We start from the raw sequence: 19,513 nt of genomic DNA, 5'->3' as shown, positions 1-19,513 counted from the left end.
AAAGACATGGCATGTGGGATAGTGAATGTAGGTGATGTGCATGAAAGGATGGCTAGAGCCATATGTGAAAGTGTAAGATAAATAAGCAAGATCTCTTGTGTAGGATAGGATAGTCTTGGCTCGGCCTTCTCGAGAAAGGGATCGAGTTTGTGTATATTTTAACTAAAGGAGTATATTCTTTTTTGGAAATAATAGATGCAATTTCGGTTACAACTTACGACATATACTTTGTAATGTAGACTGTTTTCTATTAGGAAATTTCATGTTGTCACTTCTTTCTTCAACTAAAAGATGTAAGAAAACAATGTCCTTGTTATGTTTATACATAATATGGACTTCTAAATAACTTTAATGTAAGATAGTTTTCTTTCTTCAATTAAGAGACATAATTAAACAATGACCTTGTATGCAATGTGCACACATAATATAAACTACATAATGCATATGTACTAATGGTCTCATGTAAGCTTATGGTAGGCATATGGATGGCTTAAGTTTACATCATCAAGCATGGTTACATACTAAATACGTAAAGTACCATGTGTAAGATGATCACCTTGATCAAATTCCTTTTGATGTAACAATTTTACATGGTTCGTGGTTCCATAAAAAGGGTAATGCTTGACTATGCATTTTGACTATAGTTCAAGATTCACATATTGGGTTATTGTTGTTACATTAGTTTAACTTAAATCATTCATTTTGATGCAACAATTTTACATGCATAGAAAGGGCAATTCCTTGCTCTATATGTTGACTATTGCTCAAGATTCACATATTGGGTTATTATTGTTATGTTAGTTTGACTTAAACTATATTGACAATACAACATCAACAACCATATAAATACATTTATAATACGAGAACATCATTGTTCCTAACAAAAAAACAAATGCTCTCTTATGATTTATGCAAAACTTTAGCTTGCGCTCCACCATTTCAACTAACTGAGCCTAGTGAAAGCAAGAATGGCAAGTAGCCAATGAAATTTCCCGAAGGGATACACAATTGTTGATACACAATAATGAATGGAAATCTAGAAGGTGAAGTAAAGGGATTAAATGAAAATCAACCCAATGACTAGATATTGTCATCTCACTAAGTAAACACTTCCCAACAAATACAATTCTCTTATTTCCTTGTCCACAAAAAGGATTTCAAGCATTGTACAAAGATACAAAACATTCTCTACGAATCCTCGTGACACCACCATAAAGCATGTCGGGTGATTGAAGACAATTTCCCTCTTGTTATCTCATCATTTGAAGAATACTACTTCTACATATTACGTGGAACAAAATACTTGAATGCCAGTTTAGGGTTTAGCTTGTAATTATACTTTTTACTGCAATAGCTAGCTAAGCCCTTCTAATGATAGATAGTAAACCGGAAGCAAGCGTTTACTATCTAAAATCTCTTGAGTAACAAATAGTCAGAAATGGCTATGGTTGGGGATATTAAAGAAGATTTCACATTGTATCCCTATAGCAACATTTTACAGAATTCTGGTTAGTCTGTATAAAGAGGATCAAAATACACAATAGGTGTCTTGAGAAGACAATATCAAGTCCTGATGACTATGCCTAAGGGAAACGGATTCAATAAGATTTCAATTGCTAGTCAGTCTCACAAATTCAAACCGGAGAGAAAAAGCATTGTAGAATGGTTTTCAATTGGTAATAGTTATGCAAACATATACAATCTCCACCAACACCCCATGAAAAGTTTCCTTACACTTGATTCTCATAGCACATAACCTGAAAAAGCATTGTAGAATGGTTTTCAATTGGTAATCGTTATGCAAACATATACAATCTCTACCAACACCCCGTGAAAAGTTTCCTTGCACTTGATTCTCATGGCACATAACCTAAGAACTGTGTTTAGGAAGATTCAAGAAGATTCCATTTGCTCTTGCAATTGTGCTTTTATCTTCACATTCTCAAGTCCAGACCAAAGAAAAAAGCATACAGAAGTATTGAAATGCCAGCTTACATATTCTCCACACATGGAGAAGAGCATACACATATCCTTACTTTTAAGGACCAAAACAGCAAAAAGAATCCTCTAGCCAAATTTAGTGAAGAGGTTTTACTTACATCTCTTTTTATCTCTTCCTTTTCGGGGCGTTTCTCAATGTGGGGAATTGCAAAGGAACTGGCAAAACGGCCTCATAAAGTCTTTGTGCACTTTTCAAATCAACAGCCCCTCGATCAGCTTCTTTTACAGCCTTGAACTTGCAACCTATTTCCATATAATGCTTTTTCAACTCTGAGATTGACATCCTCAACTCTACTGCAAGATCATATGGATCAGCTCTATAATCATCTATCATCAAACCAAGAACAAGAATATAGCTTATGAGTAAATTCTTCTTCTCAGTTGTCTGGACCCGAGGCTCGTTGTCATTCACATCGGTAAAAAGCTTTATGAGCTTTGCAGCAACTGTATCTGGAATTTTTGCATAGCTTGTCAAATCTATGGCTTTTGAGGTTCCTCTGTCCCCATGAGAACCCAATGGATCCACTATAGACTTTATTACATGTCGTGGAAGGTTGTAAAATGCAAGGAGATGCCTTAAATATGACAATATCATGAGTCTTCTGTTCTTGGACTCATCCTGTGATTCGTGTTACAAAAAAGTAAAAGATTAGTACACATTGTTGACTATACAGAATCATGGTTTAATTTTCTATGATATATTCTATGTAATACATGATATCCAGTTACATTTTAGTGTGAAGCAGCAAAATAAAGAGCTTGACAGGTATACATGTGACTAATGGAAAATCAAGAAGGTGATCACCAAAGCATTATACAAACCTGTAAATATTTGAGTTTTTGTAGACGAACAAGAACAAATTCAGGATATGGTTTTTCTCTTTGAAGCTCCTCGATCTTTTCTTGTTTTCCAATAGCTGCTTTCAAGGAGTCTATGTCATCCAAGCAACTCTGCTCCTCGGGAGTGATGATCTTACTCAAAATATAAGCCCTTTCACAAGTTGTGGCAGTCAGATCATAAGGCGGTATATTCCTCTTGATTGCATCATTAGCTTTTTGCAACGCTTCTTCACTCGTCAGAACGGACGCATTATCACCTGCTTTCTCAAATAGTCGCCCTATCTCCTCTTTGTCTCCTAATGCATCATCTTTTACTCGTCCCCTTTCATATCTATTCAGCTATAGTGTTGCATTTTCAAACCATCAGAGATATAGCCCACTTTCAGGCTAAAAACATACTAGAAACTGATTAATCACTTACCCGAATTCGGCTCTTATGAGTACCAAATGTGGACGTTAACAAGTTTCTCTTTTGTAACATCATTTCCTTTGAGATCTCCACATCCATGGCTCCCAAATTCGATTCTATATCATAGTTCACACCCCGCACTCTTGGTTCCATTCTAAGAACCTTGAAATATTATCAAAACAAAAACCAAAAGCAAGAAGGAATTAAAAATATATATAATTATCATTTCAGTCTCATAGGCTGTTTTGGCCTCTCCCTCTCCCTCTAAATCTCAATGCAGTTGTCAATATCCTCCAAAGCTTGCTTCATGGTTGAGCATTTCTGCAAACAGAGCAACCTACCATTGAGGAAAACCAAATACATGATCGTCAAGACTAAGCAGCCAGATGTTTACCCATGCCTCAATAACAATGGTGAAGCTATAAATCCTGTGAGACTTCCCCGCCAACCATAATTGTGGCATATGCATAGAACGTTGGTTTAAAGTCAGTTGGGCAATCTTTGAATCCAAATGCAATATTGATATAGCTTTCCAAGATGGCAGACAATGATTGAACATTTCATTGCATCGGTAATCTAAATTTTTGCTATATGGGGTGGAGCCATTGGGAGGTCCCTATTCCCTTTCTAAATCAAATGGCATTGAGAAGGTACCGACAATGTTTTTGTGATGCTACATTGGGGTCAGTACGATCAAGCCATACTCCGATATGCTCCTCGAAACAGGGGTGAAACCTATCATACTAGAGGTTCTGATGAGAATTCGCAACTATAGGTGGAGTAAAGGACGTGGATTTTCATAAATCACTCAAATGAGATTACGTATTAAATAGAAAGAATTTTATATAAACTAATTCACATAACATGCATTAAAAGCACTCAAAATAGTGTGCATTCATATAAACTACTCAAAATAACATGAATCCACATAAAGTAATCAAATGATGGGAATGTGCATATGTACTCAAAATTTATGGATTTACATGAACTATTCAATAACGTGTCTACTCAAATAACATGAATTCGCTATAAACTACTCAAACAACATGATTACGTTGTATTTACCACTGAAACAATATGAATTTCGTATAAACTACTTGAACATTATGAATTCATATAAACCACTAGTGGTAAACAGCATGAATTTCCCATTAATTACTCAAATATGTCACGATGGATAAATATATGTGGCCTACCTTTGATCCAGCGATCGGCAGGAGTTGCAAGGTTTGAGTATCCTTGTTAAATACGCCAAGAGCATAATTACCCGGTTGCCAAACCGCACCTTCTCCGTAGAAATTAGAGCCAACAAAATCGACTCCACCATCAGAAGGAGTCACAACAAGCTGATGTTGCCTTGACTTATATTTTTCCGTGTTCTGATAGCCTCTCACTTGCAACCTTGTTTCTTCTTCTTCTTTTTCGTTATCAATATCATTGCCTTTCTTCTTGAAAGGGTTCTTGTTGTGATTCTTTCCTTTGTATCCATCTGGGTCGAAACCAGAAGGGAAGTAACCAACAAAGGGGCAGGAATGGCCTTCTTTGGCAGGGATGAAGTCTAGGGTAACCTCTGTCTTGTGCTTATCCTTTTTCTTCTTCTTATTCTTCTTCTTGAGGCTTTGAGGAGACTCCATGCCACCTGAAACAGAGCAGAACAGAGGAGCTGATTAGGTTTAAAGCCTTTTTTTTACAGTGGCAAACACAAGCAGAGAGGGGGTCATTTTTCTCATTTCTCAGAACCTTTGATGGGGGGGGGGGGGGGTGTCGGCAATGGTTCGGTTTCGGCTTAACCGGTTTTGGCATTGCCCAAACCAAACCGGTTTGGAAGTTTTCAAACTTGAACCAAACCGGTCTCTAAACCGGTTTAACCAAGCCCCCCCCGAGACACCCTTGCATATCAATGCCCTGCCTCGCCTCATAGGCGAAGAGTATTCTAGTGTACATCACTACATATGTACTGCCTTTACGATATTAGTTATCTTGACAGCGATAAAATCGAAGGTAATCTGAAACACAAAATTGGCCCTCAAAATTAATACACAATCAGCCAAACGTTCGATCTACACACGAATATGTAATCGATTACTTCAATTAAGTAGAAGGACAAGCGTCAAGACATAACATTGACGCTCTCAAATTATTATCATTTTTTACCTTCTACAATTTTGTTCCGTTGAACATCATATGAGCTTATATTGCTAGTTAGGGTGACGAAGACAATGCTTGTTCAATATATATTATTGTGCGACCATGATCGAGTTCTCTTAAATGACTATATCCCATTGTCATCTAACAATCGGCAATGGTGAATCAAACCAAAGCGTGAAACCACAGCGTAACGTTTTAAATTGTTTGGTTCGGTTCAAGTCTTGATTAGTTTAACGGTTTGAAACCGTGGTTCAAACGGTTTGATGGATTAGGATTGACTCTTGATAATTTTTGTAAATATTTGTCTGAACACTTTAAGCCTAATTTGTCTATTTTAAGAAAAACCTTTAAATTTCGAGAAATTATAATTTGAAATATTAAAAATATTAAAAAATTTTAAATTAAAATGCAAAATGTTGAATTTTGACCTAACTTGAAAACCAACGAACCGAACCGCGGAACTATAATTTTAACGGTTTTAAATGTTTGAAAGTCTCTAAAACCATTTGGGTTGAGCTTGAATTTTGGTTTGTAATGGTTTGATTTCAATGGTTTCGTGGTTTGGTTCGGTTTAAGTATCAAATTTTTGTAACGGTTTGGATTAAAATGCTTTGAGTTTGACACTCTCGAACCGACCGTTGCCGATTGCTAATGTCATCCCTACTTATACTACTATTGGGTTTTATTATGGGCACCTCATCGAACGATCAATGGTATGATCATCTCCTGAAACACAAGCTGAACCGAAAGCCGAGACAAAGTTATGAAGAATATGAAAATTTGTAGCCTTATAAAATAACCTAAAGGATTTGAGGTGTTCACACTTGGACCGAATGCCCGGACAAAGTTTCGAAGAATATGAAATTTTTGTAGCCTTTAAAAACCTCCGAAGGATTTGAGGTTTCTCAAAATTCCCAAATATACCCCTCGTTGACATAATTACTCCCCCCAAAAAAACTACCTGTATTCACCAAAACCGCCAAAAGCAAAAAAAACCTCTAGTGGTTTCAAAAAGCCCATGCCCAAAACCACCCAAAGGAGGGTCTTCTTCTCCTTCTGCAGGAGAGAAAGAAGAAGAAGAGGCCATTCCTACTAGTACATAGTGGGGACTTTACTGCAGAATGGCTTCTTCTGTTGCCCTGTCATCAGAGACCAAACAGATCTCTTCCATCCTATTTGTAGTCGGTAAGTCTATATCAACGTATTTCTGCATGTGGAGTGTGTGTGTATGTGTGTGTGTGTGTGAGAGAGAGAGAGAGTGTGTGTGTGTGTATGTGTGTGTGTGAGAGAGAGAGTGTGTGTGTATGTGTGTGTGTGTGTGTGTGAGAGAGAGAGAGAGAGAGAGAGAGAGAGCCGATGATCTGCGCAATTCTTTCATTTTTGATGGTAGAAATGGAGTTGAAGTTATATATTAGGACTTTGAAAGGTAATTCCTATGTGGCACTTTTAGGTATTGGAGCATGCGGGGATCATTTCCTCAAGTCTATATTCAAGTTTTCTTTATGGCTGTAGAGAATGTACCTCTATTTTATTAGAAAGGTTAAGTGGTTGTAATAGTGGTGTTTACATGCAAATAATGCAGTTGTATGCTTTACTGCAAGAGAGAGAGAGAGAGAGAGAGAGAGAGAGAGAGAGAGAGAGAGAGAGAGAGAGAGAGTGCCCATTTAATTGTAGTCAGGCTGTATAGCTTTCTGTTGGAGACTAGAAATTCATGTTGTCAACCCTGAATTTCCTCAATGACATTGAGCAAAGTAGTGCATATAGCTAGATTTGAATCCGGATACATGGGTATGTAAAACGTTGTGTACCCATAAAGGTACAGCCCTAATATGAAAGAAGAAGAAAATGATCGATTTTTGTCCTGGTGAAAAAAGGGTAGATGACGATGATGACAATGTCTGATAAATGAAAAATGGAGAAATGACAAATGACAAATGACCCAAATGACAATGATGTTATCATCACGGATAGAAAGAGGAAAGAAAGGCTATATTAATCATCTCTTTAGGGGTGAAAGTGTTGTACGAGACCCAAAAATGTTAAAGAGACATAATGTTTATGTGATATCTCACCCATTCTAAAAGAAAAGGTCATCGAGTAAATTATAAACTAAAATGGAAATTGTTATGTAAATGAATTAGTGTTACTATAAGAAAAGATGACCCTATAGTGCATTCTAATTCATCCATGTGGGCATAATCCCAAACATCTTTAGCACACACCTATGTAGAATGGCAAATATAGGCCTTCTCATCAAATGGTTGTTTTGATGGTGATCCTGGAAACAAGTGATGATGGTCTAGATGTGTCTGTAATATTCGCTCCTCAATCTCCTCCTAGGGTGGAGACCTCGTGGATCTCTCAAGAGTCACACCCGGCAAGGTTTGCATAGGCTCCTAGTATTTTTGTTGTGGGATCTGAAAATTGTAATGATGAAGCTGTAGCCACAGGTTAGAAGTAGTGTATGACTTGTAAGCCCTTGTGTCAGTTTTGGCATCTGCTCCAGCTGTCTTAAAATTCTTCTCAATAAGTACAGAGCTCTTGTTGAACACTAGTTGAAAATGACTCTAGGCTCATGTAATGAGGGTAAGTTGCCTGTGAAGAGGGTGGTAATGTATTGCTGTCATGTTCCTGGAGACTTGATACCTACATGTAAAACGTTCTTCTCTCTGCCTCACCATCACATAATAAACAAAAGGAGTTGACCAACACTTGCCCTCAATGAATGTGATCTGGCCGTTTCCATGTGATAACGTATGGAGCCGACCAATTACACACCTTATACCATATAAGAGAGGTGGTTGTGCATGTAGCTAGTTCCAACACGAAGTCATCATTCTTCAACGTTAGAAGTTTGTTTCTGTTGAAAGCCATCTTCTTCTGGAGAGGTCAAATTAGTTGCTCCCAAGTTCTGTAACTGTCCAATCTAGTGAGGTTTTGGCTAATAACACTAATCATTGCGGGCAAGTAACTGTCCAGGCCATATTGGAAGCTTGGTAATGTATGTATGCACACCAGCCCATGTCAACCATGTGATCACTTGGGAGCACAGAATTCCCGAGGTGCCAAAAGTTGTGAGGAATCAAAGACAAGTATGCTGTATCTATCTCGTGGCGTGTTCCAGGCCAGATGAATGAAACCAACTGTTGTAAAAAAAACCCAGTCTCTGTTAATGATGCATATAGGTCAGCTTGGATGGCTCTGATGTAATTGCCAACTCAAATCCAATCTCAGCTATGAATGTGTAAATTGAAAGCCTTGATTTCTTCAGCAAAAATCTAAGGTTTCTTATAGTTAAGACTTGAAGGCAAAAATGATCATATTGTCCCATAGGTGGGGCCTTCATTTTTATGTTAGGCAAATTTCTAAGAGTTGGAGGCTGGAATGCTAATCCTATGACAAGTTTGCATGGGAATTCAAACAGAAATGTCAAGGAATCCCCGAGATATGCATGCGACCATATGCGTTTGTGTACAGATTAGGGATGCCTAAAGTCAAGTCAAAGTCTAGTCTTATCACAAGTTTGTGCCAAGAGATGTGTGTGAATACTCGAATCAGGGGAGTAGTCAGGTTTGGTGCTGACGATTAAGATAAAGGTTAACCTTTTGATAAGTTCTTACTTGGTATTTGAGTAGAGATCTAGAGGAGTTCGGACAGATGACTTTGAGCATGTGTATGCGGGTGTATGTGGGTAAGGGGGTTAGGTGAGTGTTACCCCCTAAGTTCAAGATGAAAGCTGCTATTATCGCAAGTGACGAGCAGGTGGAAACATGCAACTAGGGGCCATTTGTATTATAAGATGAACCCATGATCTACTCATTGGTTGGGTTGGCATTTGCCAACGCTCTCACACAACTTTATAACAACGTCTCTTGAAAACAAAATTAGCATTCTTCCAGAACCTCAAGACAGAGAGCGTGTCACCACCATATATGATGAAATTGTTGTTTATGTATAATTTAATACGTGATAAAAATAAATGAAACATTTTGACATTCCTGGATGCCAAAACAAGGGATGGCTTGGGACATGCATTGTAGGCCTGCATGGCAAGCCTTCTGAGGGGACTTCAAGTTTGGGATATAATTGCACTCTCTCTATACATAACCTCTTTGTTGAATACTGTGTTAAGAGAGATACAGTGACCTACTAGTTCATTTCTTCTTAATACATTTTTGTGTATTTTCACCTCACACTGAGGTTTCAAACCATTAACATAATGTATTACTAAAATCAATTGTGGTTGTTGATACCCGATGTTTTCCTTTTTCTTTTTTGCAGCAATGAAGGTAGAAGCTTATCCGCTTGTGCAATCATTAAAACTCCAGCTAGATGATGGTTCCCTGTAATCTTCGACTGTCATGACTCAGTTTATTATTTATTTGGTTGTTTTCTTAACTCTTGAATATTTGTGGGGTTTGCAATAGAGTTCTGTGGGGATGTCAAAGATTGAATGATGTTGGTGTGCATATAACTAATTGATTGTTATCTTTGATGATGTGATCAAGACCTTTGTGTTCTTGTCCATATTTTTGTGCTTTGAAACTAATTTTAGAAAACAAAATAGGGGCTTTCCATTTCTTTACTTTTGACACACACACACACACACACACATACCTACAAATTTGTCTGTTTGAACTTTTCTTGGATAGTTTACAGACAATATAGACCTACATATGTATGAACGAGATTCCTTGCTATTTTCACTGTAGATTGATCTATTTTCACAAATACATAGAGACTAGTCGCGGTACCGGTGCTTAAACTTCTGAATGCATTTTAGTGCCATGATAGTGGAAAGGGTGCATTCAAGTGTAGTTTTGGCATTAAGAATTGTGAACTGTGCCATCTGCAAAGAATAAGAAAGGTGTATTAATGATAATCCAATGTTTTCATGCAACTCATGGGTTGATGATCTCAATCCTTCCTAACCCACCTTACTGATTTACAGTGGAATTTTGAAATTTCATTGATCAGGTAGTTGAGTGATCTCATTTTATTGACGGTATTGAAAATGTTTGACATTCATGGGTCAGCTCTAGCATGTGCAGTTGAGAGTCTGGGAATGTATAAGACTGAAGATAGCTGAATAGAAAAACAAACTGTAGTTGTGTTCTTGAAGCACATTGAAGTCACAAAAATTAATGATGTGGAAGGGCTATTCATGTTTCCTTACAACGAAGCCCAAATTCAACATAATCTGTGGCTATGTATGAAGTGAATCAACGATATTGGTCATTTGTTTTGCAGATTTCCTCCTGGATTTCCATGGGTGAGATATCATGGGGTGTATAACGGATTAAATATAAGTCTAGTTGTGCCAGGGAAGTGTTTGATTTTTGGTGAGTGAAGAGTTTGACGTTTCGATTAGAAAATGCACAATTCTTTGCAAGCTCATTACTTGCACCTCATTGCGATCTTGATTGCATCCCTACAGGTGTGGACAATGTTGGAACTGTACCTGCTGCCTTATTAACATATGCATCTATACAGGCTATTAAGCCTGATTTGATCATTAACATGGGAACTGCTGGTGGCTTTAAGGTGTATATTCCTCTTTTATTTTGTTGCATTATTATTTTGTTCTTTGGATATTGTTTTTTGTCTAGAGGGTGCTGTGCCTCCAATTGCTATTCTTAATTAAATGCGCTTGAAAATGCTTGGGTAGGCTAAAAGGGCAGGGTTAGGAAATGCTTTTATAGTGAAAGATTGTTATCCTCACTTAAAATTCATTTGAAAATACTTGGATAGGCTAAAGGGGCAAGGTTAGGAGATGCTTTTATAGTGACTGAGGCCGCTCATCATGATCGACGAATACCCATACCGGTCTGTAACCAACAATGTTCCTTTCTAGTTCTATTAATATTGTTGAATCTGGTGGTTGTCTGTTAATCAGAGTATCTTGTGCAGATTTTTGATAAATACGGCATTGGTGCAACTGAAGCTTTACCAACTCCAAATCTAGTAGAATCTTTGCGACTGAAGGTTACACTTGGATTATGTTCCTTGTTTAACCCTCCAAATCTTTTTGCATGGGGCTAAATGGATAAAGTCCTTCAGGTTGGCAAACTATCAACTGGAAATTCATTGGATATGCCACCTGTTGACGAAGAACTAATCAAGGCCAATGATGCTTCTCTAAAAGACATGGAGGTATGGACATATAGTAAAAACGTTTTTTTAAAGTAGGCAGGACTCTATTATAAAAGATCTGCAATGTTTCCGCATATATGTTTGAAGATGCATGACCCATTGGAGCTATCGGATATTGAATGACTAAGCAAAAAGCAAAACTAGTTTGGATTATTAGAGGGTAGACGTAATGTCACTAAAAGGACGTGGTTTCTCTATAAAAGGCATTATTCAGACTGTAAGCTAGGTCTACTAGCTACTTGATGACATGTCGAATCATCCTCATGATACAAGGATATCAGCAATTAGCAAGGGCCAAGTAATATCTCACAATTGACACATCTATTCTATTCTTGCTATGTAATATAAAGTTGCCTAATTTTGTCTGCTGGGTATCTTTATATCATAAACATGGTTGTGCGTGACTTTTCAAGATTAATGTCATTGAAAGAATTGGGCCAGAGAGAAGGAAGTGTATATGCATTTTCTGTTGAGTATCTTGTTGAATCAAAACTTTATCCTTCATAATAATTTTGATATATCCTACATGGTCAGGGTGCATCAGTGCTCTATGTATCGAGTCTTCTGTCCATACCCACAATTATACTCAAGGTTGTGACTGACATTGTGGATGGTGAAAGGCCTACTTCAGATGAGTATCTTGAAAACTTGACGTGTGCATCACTTGTGCTACATGAGACATCCCTACAAATTTTGCATTTTATTGAAGGCAAGGCTCATAGTGACTTATAGAAGAGTTCTTATGAATGGATGGGTTGACATGGGGACATAAGCTTTGTTGAGCTATATGCCTACAGATGATCAAACTGATACCATCAGTTATCAAGTCAAATTGTGTAGCAATTCATGCTGCACTTTCTCGTAGTTTCGAAAGGAAATGGAGAGGCTTTCGCATGTGGCAGGTGTGTATGGTCTTATTTTATTGACCTACTCACATTAATATCTTTGCATTTCTACACATTCAATTGATGTTGAGATATTTTTACCTATACCCATTTTCAGGGATCTATACTGTCTGTAGTTTCATGTTTCTTTGCGAAGTGCATTATTTATTGAGATGACCATTTTTAGTGATAGTTATATTTTTTTCCTTTGCTTCTTTACATGTTTTTTAGTGATAGTTATATTTTTTCCCTTTGCTTCTTTTACAACATGACAATATAATTGCGTTTACTGTTAAATGTCTAGAGATCAAAGCTGCCTTATCAATTGCATCCTCTTCATAAATCGAATATTCTTTAAAATAGTCTATTTCAAAGAAAATTATGAATATTTCCTGTCATCTTCCTTTTTATACATTTTGCCATGTTTTATGGTGTGGGAATAACTCACGTTTAGTTTGGTGGAATTCAATATAATTGATGTAATTTCCCTTCATTTTCCTAATCATATTTTTCTCCATGTTTTATGATGTGGAACTTACTCATCTTTTTACTTTGGTGCAATCCAATATAATTGTTGTAAGCATGTATTAGTATGTTCTCCTAGCATAATGCCTAATGTGCTAGTGAAAGAATGCTATGACTCTTACAGGTGAAGGAGCTTAAGATCCTCCACCCAGAGTTTGTATGATTGGGGGTTTGATCAGGATGGTGTGGAAGTATGAACTTATGAATAGGTGAGTCTGCAAATAAGATGTGATGCTATGTCTCAAATTGCATGGCAGAATTTGGCAGAAATAAAATTCGGAGAAAGCCACCTTGAACTAGCAAAATCTAATAGGATTCTCAAGTGACACACTCAAATACAAAACTTAAAACAAATCAACGAGCTCAGTCACATTGTAAAATGTGTGAAGACCAATTTCCTTCACAAAGTGGCATACTGAAATATGAAACTTAAAAACAAATCAACTAAGTCAGTTACACTAATATGTATGAAGACCAATCTAAAAAACTGAATTGAACTTGCAAAATTTTGTAGGACTCTTCAGGTTTGTTCAGCAATATTTTTGTAATATAATCAACTATGAATCTTAAAAGAAATCAACTAGGAATGCTGCATTATACTATGTCAAACACCATATAATACAACAGTGTACATAAACAGTGTTTGGATAAGCAAGGTTAGATAAGGATCAGTATTTACATCAAGCAACTGGAAACTCAAAGCTGGTCTTTTTGAAACCTCCCCAACTAAAAGTTTGCAACCTTAAATATTAAGGGTTTTCTTGATCAGAAAAACCATTTATCATTTTCAGAGGGAAAAACAATTTTGACCAGATCAAAGAGCACTACTTGAATTGCAAACCTGCACTTATCAAATACCATTGTTGCCCCCATCAATCAGGATATCCCCTAAAATATATTAAGTATTGCATGTAATGAATAATTAACACAAAAGACAGTGGTGAAGATTGCCTAACCAGGTATATCTCCAGTTTGCTTAAATAGTCTGGATACATACTTGCCCACTGAAGCTGTAACTTTAATGTACTCTCAATTGATTTTAATTTAATTGACCAGAACCATCTGCATATAGAACAATCAACAACATTGCAGTACCCGTCCACACTACTGGAAGAGTGTTAAATGAAACTGAGACCTGAAGATAACATGTCAAGATGAGTCCTATTGCAGTAGTTCCGCCTTTTACTGCGCATAGCAAGACGTACTACTCAATGCCCATTTGTCAAAGCCCAAGAATATGGGGACGTTTATGACATGTAAGGGCAGATGCAGTCTCATTTAGAAAAATTAAGAACATGCCAAACACACAAAGTAAGATAGCACAAATGCAACTCTTTAAGGATGTAATGCTTCTGTACCATTAGGAGAAAAAAAATATTGTATTAACTTTTACAAACCCATTATAGGACAGAAAATTGTTCATCCTCTTGACAATTTACACAAAGAGCATGTGTTCCTCCGAAATTCTAGTGGTTGAAAATCAATACAAAACACTGAAAAACGGAAAGATGATGAGATGGAAAACAGAAAAAAAAAGTTGTATGATTGTAGAAGTCAAAGTAACACCAATGAATATAGGAAAATTTCGCTGTTTACTTTATTCTTACCGGTCAGAAAATACACTTATGAAGGTCCCAGCATCGAGAGAGCTTCCCAAAGTTTGCTTCATAGAAACATTTCGCCAATAGCTGTTTAACACCACTACTGTTGAATAAGTTGGATCATTAAGAAGTTGACATACTCATGTTTAAAATGTATAGAAATTAATAAAAATATGCAATAAAATTACTCACCATCCATGTGTTGAAAATGCAGCATTCACAATATCAAATTGCACGAAATCGGGATCAAAGTTCAAATGAAGTCATTTTAAATTGTCCACCTGTCTCGAAGGTGCAGAAGGATATTCTGCATACTCTTAATGTATCCTGTTTTTTGTCTGCAGCATAGCAGGGTGTAAACCTGACCAACAAATTATCACGAAAACAAACTTGCTCCACATAATCTGCAGCACAAATATATGAGTTCTCAGGGAGGAAAACTGATTGTTGGTATCCACACTACAATGATTGAAATCATCAAGAATATGTTTAGCTAGCTTTCTCAGCCAATTGAAGTGTGTGACTCTTCAATCCACTAGTTATTGTTATCAATGCCTTTCAGACATCATCAATGTATCCTTTCCTCACCAGCAAGTAGCACACTTCTGCTCAGTCCATGTTGCAAGGTTTTGTAATCTTTTTGCATCCTCCCATAGATGATTGGCAGCATAAATATTTGATAGTAATATATGTGCTGTAACATTCTTAAAATCTCTTTTCATAAGGCAATAGTACGCATGTGTTCCTATTTCCATATTTCCAAACCTAGCACAAGCACCTAACAAGGTCATCCATACCTTGACATCATCTAATTGTAGAGGCGTTCCAAGAGCCAAATATCCAGCCATATTCAGCTGGCCAGCTTTGCCTAGAAGATCCACCATGCACGAATAATGCTCAGCTGTTTGCAAAAATTTACAGTTAGAATTAATGGATATGAAATAAAACTGGCCCTCTTCAAGAAGACCTGCATTACTACATGCAGAAAGGATGCTAACATAAGTTGCTTCCGCTGGTATTAGATCTAGCTTCTTCATGCTATAAAAAAATTTGAGAGCTAAATGAGATAGCCCATGGTTAGCATATCCTTCTATAATTGCAGACCAGGATACTAAATCTCGTTCATGCAATGAATCAAACATATAATGTGCACTTGCCAAGCTGCCACACTTAGAATACATGTCCACCAGAGTGTTTCCAATGAAAGTGTCAGAATCAAATCCTTGCTTTACGATTGTTGTATGGGTATGTTTACCACGGTCAAGGGATGCTAAGCTTGCACAGGCTTTCAGAACACATGCAAATGTCACCTCATTTGGATGCACACAAGCCTGTTGCATTTCCTCAAACAAGATGAGGGCTTCTTCAGCATAACCGAGGTCAGAAAATCCTGTGATAACAGCTGACCATAATACCACATCTCTCTCAACAGTCTGGTTAAACACCTCATAGGCATCTAGCAGGCATCCCAATTTTGCATACATAACTACTAGTGTTGATCTAACTGTAAATATGGACTCAAAACTCTCTTCAACAATATTGTAATGAATCAACTTCCCATACATTCGGTCTGCCAGGTTAGTGCATGCTTTCAATATACAGATATAAGAGACTTCATTCGGCTGTATGCCCTCTTGCCGCATGTTTTCAAGTAACTGGATAGTTTCAAAATCATGTCCACATTGTGTATACCCAGACATCAATACTGAATACAATATTATGTTTTTCACTTTTAATGAGTCAAATATCTTCTTAGAACAACTTAGATTACCACACTTGATAAACATTTCAAGCAAAGCACTTCCGATAACCAAGTCAGACTCTAATCCTTTCTCCACACAATCGCAATAAATCAGTCTTCCTTCCTCGAGAGCCTTTAAGCTAGAGCAAGCCTTGAGGATGGAGACCAATGTGGAATTATCTGGTTCTATTTCTTCTTTATTCATTTTGACATAGAATGTGACAGCTTCATGATGATGCCCTGTTCCTACAAGACCTGAAATCATAGTACCCCACGAAACTATGCTTCGACCCATCTGTTTCTCAAATATCTTGAATGTGGATGGTACGCAATCACATTTGGCATACAAACATATCAAGCTATTGGCAATGAATGGGTCTAGTTCAATACCCTGTTTAAGTATTGTAATATGAAACAGCATGCCATTGTCCAGATCAAGAATGTGAGCACACGCTTTCAATGCGGATACAAATGTAGTCTCGTTTGGCAGTAGATTACAATGTTGCATTTCAGTTACTAAATGCAATGCGTGGACACTTTTTCTGCAGTTAGCATAGCCCGATATAATTGCATTCCAGCAAATGAGATTCCGAACATCCAACACATCAAACACTTTTTGTGCATCTTCCATGCGGGAGCATTTGGCATACATGTCAATTATAGCACTACCAATATACGCATCAAGTTGGAACCATTTCGTAATTTCGGTATATATAAACATGCCATGGGAAACACATCCTATATTTGCGCATGCTTTGAGGGTGCACAATAACGTCACATCATCAGGTTCTGGTCTTTCTCTCCACATTTCATGAAATAAACTTATAGCTTCTTGACCTTGATCATGATTTACATAAGCAGTAATCATGGCCGACCATGCCACTACATCTCTTATATAAAGCTCATCAAAAACCCTCCGAGACTTCTTTATATCACCATGTCTAGCATATACATTGATTAACATATTTCCCACATATTGATCTCTCTCGAGACCTTCTTTAATAAGGTCATCATACACTTGATCTAAAGAACCCACATTAGAACACGCCTTAAGGACACCCATATAGGTGTGTATGTTGGGCGTAATGGATGACAACTTCATCTGTTTGTATAAACGCAACGCATTATGCGATTCACCATGTTGTGCATGTGCTAGGATGATGGCAGACCATGTATATACATTTCGCTCATTGCAAGCAAAAATCTTAGACGCTTCCAACAGGTTTCCACAGGAAGAGAATGCTTTGATGAGAAAGCATAGCAACTTAGGGTTCAAAAGGAAGCTATTTTCTTCAAGGGAGAGAGAATAGAGGAATCTAGCTGCCCCTACATCTTTCTGTCGGATGCTTTCACGTAGAAGAGAGAGGATATGGTGGATGGAGATCTGCATATGCTGCTTCTGCCTTCACCCTGGCCTTGGGAAGGCCATGGATGTGTGTGTGTGTGTGTTTGGTTTTGGGTTATTTGCGAGAATACCCCTCCATGAGCTGGTTGAGGGGTACTCTGGGAATTTTCCAATAATTTTATAGGGCTGCTTTGGAAGTTTCTAGAACCTTACATAGATGCATCATGCACCCAATGGGGAAGGACGGGGGTCTTGTTTTGGAGGGGTCTTTTGGGAATTTGCTAAAACATTATGGGGCTACTTTGGAAGTTTCTAGAACCTTACACAGATGCACCGAGTGGGGCTGGGTTGGGTCAGGTCGGGTGGCGGCAACACGGGAAAGGACAGGGGTCTTGTTTTTCTATGGGGTCTTCTGGGAATTTGCCAGAACATTATCTCGGGCTACTTTGGAAATTTCTAGGACCTTACACAGTTGCACCCAATGGGGCTATGCTAGGTCAAGTCGAGTGGCAGCAACACGAGGAAGGGTGGGGGGCTTGTTTTTTAGGGGTCTTTTGGGAATTTGCCAAAACATTATTGGGCTACTTTGGAAGTTTCTAGAACCTTACACGGATGCACTTAGTGGGGTTGGGCCGGGTGAGGTCAGGTGGTGGCAACATGGTGAACAACAAGGGTCTTGTTGTTGAGGGGTCTTCTGGGAATTTGCCAAAACATTAATCGGGGGCTACTTTAGAAGTTTTTGGAACCTTCCACTGATGGCAATCAATGGGGGTCGTGTGGTGGCAACACGAGGGTCTTGTTTTTGAGGGATCTTCTGGGAATTTGCCATAACATTATTGAGCTACATAAGATCACGTCATAGGCTCGTTGCTTGTGGCTTCATCTCTTGTTAATTTAGCATGGTTTGGACAACAATCTTTTTTTCATTGTCTTGTGCATCTTTATATCACCGTAGCGCATTAGCTTTTGTTAGTAACATGTTAGATACCATGACAAGTATATAGCAATGATTATACAATTGTTACATAGGATCATGACCTTACATAAGATCTAGGCTCATTGCATGTGGCTATGTTTTTTGTTAATTTAGCATGTCGTGATTAACCTTCTATTATCAATCTTCTTCTCATTGCCTTGTCCATCTTTATATCGCCTTCGTCACATCAATTTTTGTGATTGAGAATATGGCTCGATTAGATTCCTTAGCCCACCATACCTATTAGGATACTCTCCATGCATATTGCCTTGAATTCCCAAAGCTACACTTCCTCCATTTCGCTTGCTCTTGAGATTGCATGCACTTAATGTTATGCATGCTTATTCTTTGACATTTGGCTATTTTGATGGTGCGACATGTTCCCTTTGAAGGGTCTCTTGGCCAAAAAAATTGTGCTTAATAGTCATCCCACAACACTCATAGGTATGAAGTTTCCACGATGCAAGGTGGTTGTGAGGACATCCGAGATAGTCTATCTAGTCAAGGATGTTCTTTTCATGATATAATATCAATATATGTGCATTATTTTTTCACACTATGCATATGGACAATATCAATGTTGTTCTTAATTATGTACTATTGTAAATATTTATGCAAATGTTAATTTGTCTTCACATTGCATTGTGCCCATTTAGCCTATTAAGAAAATGATGGCACATTGCATATGTGTTTCCTCTAGATATCATGTGCTCATGTACGTGACGAAGATGTCCATAAAATGAGATTGTATACAAATTATGGTCATTATGAGACATTGTTTTACCAATGATCCAATCATATTTGTGACTCTTATAATCAATCTACTTAACCCGATACTTGAACAAAAGTTTTTCGTGGTCACTTTCTTAGATGATATTTTCATGCATAGT

At 37.6% G+C, this 19,513-nt stretch overlaps 3 protein-coding genes across 4 annotated transcripts; 1 reads left to right on the top strand and 2 right to left on the bottom strand.

Moving 5' to 3' along the window:
• Positions 1 to 1,951: 1,951 nt before the first annotated feature.
• LOC147849792 (DNA binding / DNA-directed RNA polymerase) lies at positions 1,952 to 4,926 on the bottom strand. The gene is made up of 4 exons (XM_087336981.1): positions 4,447 to 4,926; positions 3,263 to 3,412; positions 2,824 to 3,180; positions 1,952 to 2,620 (listed from the first exon to the last, which is right to left on the bottom strand). The coding sequence occupies exons 1-4, from the start codon at positions 4,882 to 4,884 to the stop codon at positions 2,108 to 2,110; spliced, it is 1,458 nt and encodes a 485-aa protein (XP_087193107.1). The 5' UTR covers positions 4,885 to 4,926; the 3' UTR covers positions 1,952 to 2,107.
• A 1,525-nt stretch (positions 4,927 to 6,451) lies between these two features.
• Positions 6,452 to 12,538, top strand: LOC147849791 (5'-methylthioadenosine nucleosidase-like). Of its 2 annotated transcripts, XM_087336983.1 has the most exons (8): positions 6,452 to 6,583; positions 9,680 to 9,743; positions 10,649 to 10,740; positions 10,836 to 10,942; positions 11,150 to 11,224; positions 11,309 to 11,383; positions 11,459 to 11,551; positions 12,086 to 12,538. In XM_087336983.1, exons 1-8 carry the CDS (start codon positions 6,520 to 6,522, stop codon positions 12,281 to 12,283), a joined length of 768 nt encoding a protein of 255 aa, XP_087193109.1. In that variant the 5' UTR covers positions 6,452 to 6,519; the 3' UTR covers positions 12,284 to 12,538. The 2 variants fall into 2 exon arrangements, with proteins under 2 accessions (XP_087193109.1, XP_087193110.1); XM_087336984.1 differs by lacking the exon at positions 11,150 to 11,224.
• A 2,607-nt stretch (positions 12,539 to 15,145) lies between these two features.
• On the bottom strand, positions 15,146 to 17,725 carry LOC147849790 (pentatricopeptide repeat-containing protein At3g09040, mitochondrial-like). Its single transcript, XM_087337277.1, has one exon. The coding sequence runs from the start codon at positions 17,690 to 17,692 to the stop codon at positions 15,146 to 15,148; it is 2,547 nt and encodes an 848-aa protein (XP_087193403.1). The 5' UTR covers positions 17,693 to 17,725.
• Between the last annotated feature and the right edge of the window lie 1,788 nt (positions 17,726 to 19,513).

The sequence above is a fragment of the Azolla caroliniana genome, unplaced genomic scaffold, assembly GCF_043228905.1.
Source record: "Azolla caroliniana isolate FFs.n. ecotype wild unplaced genomic scaffold, voAzoCaro1.0.p SCAF_22, whole genome shotgun sequence".
NCBI lineage: Eukaryota > Viridiplantae > Streptophyta > Polypodiopsida > Salviniales > Salviniaceae > Azolla > Azolla caroliniana.
This window is presented reverse-complemented; position numbering and strand designations above follow the sequence as displayed.